An 8933-nucleotide genomic window follows, 5' to 3' on the forward strand; every position below is an offset into this window, starting at 1 on the left:
GGGCAGCCATCATTATACTCATTTATTACTGGTAGGGGGCAGCCATCTTTATACTCATTTATTACTGGTAGGGGCAGCCATCTTTATACTAATTTATTACTGGTAGGGGGGCAGCCATCGTTATACTCATTTATTACTGGTAGGGGGGCAGCCATCGTTATACTCATTTATTACTGGTAGGGGCAGCCATCTTTATACCCTCATTTATTAATGGTAGGGGGCAGCGATCTTTATACTCATTTATTACTGTAGGGGGCAGCCATCTTTATACTCATTTATTACTGGTAGGGGCAGCCATCTTTATACTCATTTACTACTGTAGGGGGCAGCCATCTTTATACTCATTTATTTCTGGTAGGGGGGCAGCCATCGTTATACTCATTTATTACTGGTAGGGGGCAGCCATCTTTATACCCTCATTTATTACTGGTAGGGGGCAGCCACCTTTATACTCATTTATTACTGGTAGAGGCAGCCATCTTTATACTCATTTATTACTGTAGGGGGCAGCCATCTTTATATTCATTTATTACTGGTAGGGGCAGCCATCGTTATACTCATTTATTACTGGTAGGGGCAGCCATCTTTATACTTATTTATTACTGGTAGGGGGGCAGCCATCTTTATACTCATTTATTACTGTAGGGGGCAGTCATCATTATACTCATTTATTACTGGTAGGGGGCAGCCATCTTTATACTCATTTATTACTGGTAGGGGGGGCAGCCATCTTTATACTTATTTATTACTGGTAGGGGCCAGCCATCTTTATACTCATTTATTACTGGTAGGGGCAGCCATCTTTATACTCATTTATTACTGGTAGGGGGCAGCCATCTTTATACTCATTTATTACTGGTAGGGGGGCAGCCATCGTTATACTCATTTCTGTAGAGGGCAGCCATATTTATACTCATTTATTACTGGTAGGGGCAGCCATCTTTATACCCTCATTTATTACTGGTAGGGGGCAGCCATCTTTATACTCATTTATCACTGTAGGGGGCAGCCATCTTTATACTCATTTATTACTGGTATAGGGCAGCCATCTTTATACCCTCATTTATTACTGGTAGGGGGCAGCCATCTTTATACTCATTTATCACTGTAGGGGGCAGCCATCTTTATACTCATTTATTACTGGTGGGGGCAGCCATCTTTATACTCATTTCTGTAGAGGGCAGCCATATTTATACTCATTTATTACTGGTAGGGGCAGCCATCTTTATACCCTCATTTATTACTGGTATAGGCAGCCATCTTTATACCCATTTATTACTGGTAGGGGGGAGCCATCTTTATACTCATTTGTTACTGGTAGGGGGGGCAGCCATCTTTATTCCCTCATTTATTACTGGTAGGGGGCAGCCATCTTTATACTCATTTATTACTGGTAGGGGGGGCAGCCATCTTTATACTTATTTATTACTGGTAGGGGGCAGCCATCTTTATACTCATTTATTACTGGTAGGGGCAGGCATCTTTATACTCATTTATTACTGGTAGGGGGCAGCCATCTTTATACTCATTTATTACTGGTAGGGGGCAGCCATCTTTATACTCATTTATTACTGGTGGGGGCAGCCATCTTTATACTCATTTATTACTGGTAGGGGGGCAGCCATCGTTATACTCATTTATTACTGGTGGGGGCAGCCATCTTTATACTCATTTCTGTAGAGGGCAGCCATCTTTATACTCATTTATTACTGGTAGGGGCAGCCATCTTTATACTCATTTACTACTGTAGGGGGCAGCCATCTTTATTCTCATTGATTACTGGTAGGGAGCAGCCATCTTTATACCCTCATTTATTACTGGTAGGGGGGCAGCCATATTTATACCCTAATTTATTACTGGTAGGGGGGGCAGCCATCTTTATACTCATTTATTACTGGTAGGGGCAGCCATCTTTATACTCATTTATTACAGGTAGGGGCAGCCATCTTTATACTAATTTATTACTGGTAGGGGGCAGCCATCTTTATACTAATTTATTACTGGTAGGGGGCAGCCATCGTTATACTCATTTATTGCTGGTAGGGGCAGCCATCTTTATACCCTCATTTATTACTGGTAGGGGGCAGCCATCTTTATACTCATTTATTACTGGTAGGGGGCAGCTATCTTTATACTTATTTAATTCTGGTAGGGGGGCAGCCATCGTTATACTAATTTATTACTGGTAGGGGGCAGCCATCTTTATACTAATTTATTACTGGTAGGGGGCAGCCATCTTTATACTAATTTATTACTGGTAGGGGGGCAGCCATCGTTATACTCATTTATTACTGGTAGGGGGGCAGCCATCGTTATACTCATTTATTACTGGTAGGGAGCAGCGATCTTTATACTCATTTATTACTGTAGGGGGCAGCCATCTTTATACTCATTTATTACTAGTAGGGGCAGCCATCTTTATACTCATTTTCTACTGTAGGGGCAGCCATCTTTATACTCATTTATTACTGGTAGGGGGCAGCTATCTTTATACTCATTTATTTCTGGTAGGGGGCAGCCATCGTTATACTCATTTATTACTGGTAGGGGGCAGCCACCTTTATACTCATTTATTACTGGTAGAGGCAGCCACCTTTATACTCATTTATTACTGTAGGGGGCAGCCATCTTTATATTCATTTATTACTGGTAGGGGCAGCCATCTTTATACTCATTTATTATTGGTAGGGGGGCAGCCATCTTTATACTCATTTATTACTGTAGGGGGGCAGTCATCTTTATACTAATTTATTACTGGTAGGGGGCAGCCATCTTTATACTCATTTATTACTGGTAGGGGGCAGCCATCTTTATACTCATTTATTACTGGTAGGGGGGCAGCCATCTTTATACTCATTTATTACTGGTAGGGGCAGCCATCTTTACACTCATTTATTACTGGTAGGGGGCAGCCATCTTTATACTCATTTATTTCTGGTAGGGGCAGCCATCTTTATACTCATTTATTACTGGTAGGGGGCAACCATCTTTATACTCATTTATTACTGGTAGGGGGCAACCATCTTTATACTCATTTATTACTGTAGGGGGCAGCCATCTTTATACTCATTTATTACTGTAGGGGGCAGCCATCTTTCTACTCTCTCTTATTACTGTAGGGGGCAGCCATCTTTATGCTCATTTATTACTGGTAGGGGGCAGCCATCTTTATACTCATTACTGGTAGGGGGGCAGCCATCGTTATACTAATTTATTACTGGTGGGGGCAGCCATCTTTATACTCATTTATTACTGGTAGGGGGGCAGCCATCTTTATACTCATTTATTACTGGTGGGGGGGCAGCCATCTTTATACCCTCATTTATTACTGGTAGGGGGCAGCCATCGTTATACCCACTTCTGTGATTAGTGTGGGTCCATCTATCTTTACAGAGAGGCATTTATTCTGATGGTCTTCATGCTAAGATGGTACTGAGGGGAGGGAGTGTCACGTATGACCTCACCCGCATCACATGACGTCGTCTTTGTCCCTGTCCACTACTACACGCATTGACTATACCATTTTGGGGGCTAGTCCTTCCCTTTAAGATACCCGCTACCCCTTTGGCCTCCTTGTGCAGACAGGGCCCGTAACCTGGTACTACTTAAACTGCTTCCTCACAAGTTGGGGGCCATTACCAGCTGCAGGAAGCACACCAGGGCTCCTTGTGGGGGGCAGCTCAGTCTTATCCCTCGTATGCCACCTGCATAGAGGCTGTCCGCTTTCTCCCCACGTGGGGTCCGTTGCAGGGGTCGGCAGACAAGGGGTTATAGAAATAAATCTCAGGCTCAATGCGGAGGCTTTCTGTTTATTTTGAGTAGATTGTCACCCCCCCCCCGCTGTTACTCCAGGGCTGCTGCATGAAGAAGTCCAATCACTCCCATCACTCTTTGATGCACCCACCATCTCCCTCGCTTACAAAACGCTTCCGGCCCCTACAAAAGAGAGAAAAAAAAGCCAATCAGATACCATCAGCCTCATGGCTGGAGCCCACCGCATGGCGGATGCTCCACCGACACTCAGCAGCCTCTGGTGCCCCGTCAGCTGACGTCTGTTTGCTGGAAAATTTGCCCCATCAGGGCAGCTCTGATACCGGGTGTGAGTCATAAACACAAAGCAGGGATGCCAAGAGCCGGCTATGTCCTGGCGATCGCATCAGTTACCCCTGCCACGTGAACCTGATGCAACACGTACACAGCGCGTTACATGCGTGACTTCCCGACAGCCTCACGCACCTGGCAGGGCACTGGTCCCTCAGCTGCTGGGTGATGACCCCCTCCTTATAACACAGATCCACCAGTTTCTCCATCACGCTGTGGGCGTGCGGCACGTCCAGACTCAGATCAGGGAGCTCTTCATAGACGCGCTGGAAACCCTGCGCAGACACCACATGGTGTCAGAACATGCCTGATGGAACACGCAATCTACATACAACACTCAATGTTACCCTGTTCATCTGGTCCAGGGTAATGAGACCGCTCTCCCACAGAGACTTCAACAGCTTCACCGCCATGAGGACGTGGCCCTCCGCCGACCCCTCCAGAACCAGCACCACAGCCTGTGGAAGAGAATAAAATGGAGGGCATCATGTGGCTCGCAAACTCCCCCCCCCGCCTGACCCCGTTTTTGGTCGTTTCAATATTACCTCATAGACAAGCTCGTGATGGAAATGCGGAACCTCCAGCTCCCGTAGGCAGCGTTCGGCCTCCGATACCTGCCCCGAGATCAGGAACTCCTGCAGGAGCAGGTTCATCTGCGTGGAGACACACAGCCTTACAGTCACGCACACCGGGGGTGAGACCCTCAAAACTTTATGGCGTGTGCCATGCGTGGAGCGTGTTTCAGGATCAGTGCTGTATTCATGTCCCAACACTCAGCCGGGAAGACGCGTAGCTGGAGATATGTGTTTGCCACCCTGGAGGGGAAGCAATCCTCTGATGTATACCCCGGTGGAACATACTCTGGAGGCGTCTCCAACCACCTCGTCAAGGAGAACCAAACACCGCAGTTCTCACGTGGCAGAAGTGGGGTCCCACAAGCGGTTTTCGCTCCCCTGCTGTACCCAGCACCACTCTGGGGGTATCTGCGGTATAATAATCAGGGGGCTATCTGCACCCCCTTCCTACAAATACCGCCATGTCTAGACCATCACTCCGAGCGCCTGACATGTCCCCCGGGGTACGGAGGAGTCTCTCGTTACCTCTTTGATGAGATGTTTGACGGGCCGCTGGCCGCCCCCCACACCCCACACGTTGTCCAGACGGATGATCTCCCGCTTGATTCTCAGTAGCACGGCGGCGCGGTCCAGAGCAGCTCTGCGGCAGAGACAGAGATGAGAGGGGGGGGCGCGCTACGCAGCGCCAAACAGACGGGCATCACTGCATGGGCACATACCGCGCATGTTCACAGTCCACTCGGCCTTTGTATCGGGCCAGGAAGTCTAGTGGAAGAGCGTGATCTGCAACCGCACGGGCAATGAACTGCCCCAGCATCTGCAATACAGAGCAGCAGCAAGTATAACCTGCGGTGAGCATGCGGCTGTCCCATCTCCAGAAAGTATGTCTCTGTGGCCCTAAAGTGGGAGGGGCATGCTGCATATTCCACAGCTCCCTTCTGTGTGGCCCAGAAGTGGGAGGGGCAGGCTGCATATTCCATAGCTCTCTTCTTTGTCGCCCCGCCATAGGCGGGCCCCTGCGCTTACCTGTGGAGCCTCCGGAGTGTCCAGTATGAGATCTGGCAGCTCAGACAGCATCCTGTCGAAGGCTCGGGCGATGTCCTCCTCGGACAGCACTTTCCCCACCAGGTCGGAGAGGAGGCGGGAGGCGAGCTCACGGTGACTGGCCTTTCCTTCCAAGGCAAGCGAGACGGCCAGGCGGGGGACCCCCGGCGACTGACTCCCCAAATTTAGCTCGTTCAGCAAAGCCTGCACGGCAGAGACAGGGCAAACGTCTGCACTGGGGGGGGCGCAAACGTCTGCACTGGGGGGGGGGGGGCGCAAACGTCCGCACTGGGGGGGGGCGCAAACGTCCGCACTGGGGGGGGGGGCGCAAACGTCCGCACTGGGGGGGGGGGCGCAAACGTCCGCACTGGGGGGGGGGGCGCAAACGTCCGCACTGGGGGGGGGGGCGCAAACGTCCGCACTGGGGGGGGGGGGCGCAAACGTCCGCACTGGGGGGGGGGCGCAAACGTCCGCACTGGGGGGGGGGGCGCAAACGTCCGCACTGGGGGGGGGGGCGCAAACGTCCGCACTGGGGGGGGGGGCGCAAACGTCCGCACTGGGGGGGGGGCGCAAACGTCCGCACTGGGGGGGGGGCGCAAACGTCCGCACTGGGGGGGGGGGGCGCAAACGTCCGCACTGGGGGGGGGGGGCGCAAACGTCCGCACTGGGGGGGGGGGCGCAAACGTCCGCACTGGGGGGGGGGGGCGCAAACGTCCGCACTGGGGGGGGGGGGCGCAAACGTCCGCACTGGGGGGGGGGCGCAAACGTCCGCACTGGGGGGGGGGCGCAAACGTCCGCACTGGGGGGGAGGGCGCAAACGTCCGCACTGGGGGGGGAGGGCGCAAACGTCCGCACTGGGGGGGGAGGGCGCAAACGTCCGCACTGGGGGGGGGGGGCGCAAACGTCCGCACTGGGGGGGGAGGGGCGCAAACGTCTGCACTGGGGGGGGGGCGCAAATTCACTGCGAACTTGTGTTTTATGTCAGGGGAACTACATATAGAAACATCAGCAAATATAGCCCCCTGCGGTCCCGGGCCCCTCACCCCCCCACGACGCCGGGCCCCTCACCCCCCCACGACGCCGGGCCCCTCACCCCCCCACGACGCCGGGCCCCTCACCCCCCCACGACGCCGGGCCCCTCACCCCCCCACGACGCCGGGCCCCTCGGGCCCCTCTCTTCAGGCGTCAGTGGGTACTCACTACGACCTCTCCTGTGTCCCCGTGCTCGAAGTACTCCTGCACCATTGGCTGCACCGCCGTCTGTAACCCGGCCTCGTCGAGCTCAGGGACCACCTTCTGATACACGGTGTTCCCCTGTGTACACAGAACACGCGTGTGAAGACATGATGTCACGCTCTACAGGCTGTGTACACAGAACACGCGTGTGAAGACATGATGTCACGCGCTACAGGCTGTGTACACAGAACACGCGTGTGAAGACATGATGTCACACGCTACAGGCTGGCTTCCCTCACACTCCTCACCTGCGCAGATTCGTCGTAATTGGGGTCGTGGGCATCTGGCTCCTGGTAAGAGTACACCTGCCCCGGTGCTCCCCACACGCCCTTACCTCCAGCACCACCTGCAGGGGGTGAAAAATGATGATACCCCGATCTACAGCCCCCCTCCCCGAGTCACCCCAATCTACAGCCCCCCTCCCCGAGTCACCCCAATCTACAGCCCCCCTCCCTGAGTCACCCCAATCTACAGCCCCCCTCCCCGAGTCACCCCAATCTACAGCGCGCTCCCCCTCCCACAGTACCCACTTGCTCCACTTCCTAATGCTCGTGGTTGCCTCACCTTTCTTGGGCAGTCCTCTCCCCTTGCCCATGCGCGATTTGCGGTCATGGCCCTTCCCCTGCGGGGTGGGAATGTCAGTGGGGGTCTCTGAGCTCTCGGAGTCGCGGGACGAGGTCCGCCGGACCCTGTACTTTGCCTTGGCCTTCACTCGAGCTTCGTGGAGCGCCTTCTCCTGCGGAGTCCAGTCCCGCGACACCTCCTCCTCACTCATCTCCTCCCCGTCCAACGCCTCAGCTTCACCTGGACCCATCCCGGCCGAGGCGGACATCGGACCCTGCAAACAACAGGTTAATGCCGCCACCAATCACAGCCTCCGTGACCGTCTCACAGAGCTCACACTCTAATAACAGAGTACATAAAGCAGTGGGGGAGGGGTCTAGACACCATATGGTGAGAGAAAGGGTTAATCCGCAGCCATATGCTGTGTGTGAAGGGTTAACCGGAGGGGGTGTTTGTTTCTGGAGGCATACGGTGCCCGCACTCCCTGCGCACATACAACACGCTACCTACACCCCACCCTCCCTGCACACACGCACACACACACACACAACATGCTACCTACACACCACGCTCCCTGCGCACACACAACACGCTACCTACACACCATGCTCCATGCGCACACACAACACGCTACCTACACACCACGCTCCATGCGCGCACACAACATGCTACCTACAGACCACGCTCCCTGCGCACACACAACACGCTACCTACACACACCATGCTCCATGCGCACACACAACACGCTACCTACACCCCACGCTCCCTGCGCACACACACAACACGCTACCTGCACCCCACGCTCCCTGCGCACACACACACAAACAACACGCTACCTACACCCCACGCTCCCTGCGCGCACACACACACAACACGCTACCTACACCCCACGCTCCCTGCGCACACACACACACACACACACAACACGCTACCTACACCCCACGCTCCCTGCGCGCGCGCACACACACAACACGCTAACTACACCCCACGCTCCCTGCGCACATACAACACGCTACCAACACACCATGCTCCCTGTGCACATACAACACGCTACCTACAGACCACGCTCCCTGCGCGCACACACAACATGCTACCTACACACCACGCTACCTACACACCACGGTCCACACACACACACGAAAAAAAAACCCTCGCCTCTGATTGGCAGCCGGTGTCACCGTGTGCAGACCGTCACGCTCTCCCACCGCCCCACAGACCGTCACGCTCCCCCACTGCACAGGAAGTGAGGTTACACAAATGGCCCCTCCCTTCATTAACCCCTCTACTGCCACCTCCCTATCACACAGCGCCACCAACATTAACGCCTCTGCTGCCACGGCCGTATCACACAGTGCTACCGACATTAACCCCTCTGCTGCCACGGCCGTATCACACAGCGCCACCGACATTAAC

The 8933-nt window shown here is 53.8% G+C and overlaps 1 protein-coding gene across 1 annotated transcript; it reads right to left on the reverse strand.

Moving 5' to 3' along the window:
- Nucleotides 1-3884: 3884 nt before the first annotated feature.
- Nucleotides 3885-7770, reverse strand: LOC149271109 (programmed cell death protein 4-like). The gene is made up of 10 exons (XM_089507619.1): nt 7521-7770; nt 7205-7302; nt 6921-7034; nt 5703-5924; nt 5396-5493; nt 5202-5316; nt 4647-4754; nt 4449-4559; nt 4237-4376; nt 3885-3936 (listed from the first exon to the last, which is right to left on the reverse strand). Exons 1-10 carry the CDS (start codon nt 7768-7770, stop codon nt 3885-3887), a joined length of 1308 nt encoding a protein of 435 aa, XP_089363745.1.
- Between the last annotated feature and the right edge of the window lie 1163 nt (nt 7771-8933).

The sequence above is a fragment of the Sceloporus occidentalis genome, unplaced genomic scaffold (assembly GCF_023333645.1).
Source record: "Sceloporus occidentalis isolate IW3139 unplaced genomic scaffold, rSceOcc1.0.p SCAF_564, whole genome shotgun sequence".
In the NCBI taxonomy this organism is placed as follows: domain Eukaryota; kingdom Metazoa; phylum Chordata; class Lepidosauria; order Squamata; family Phrynosomatidae; genus Sceloporus; species Sceloporus occidentalis.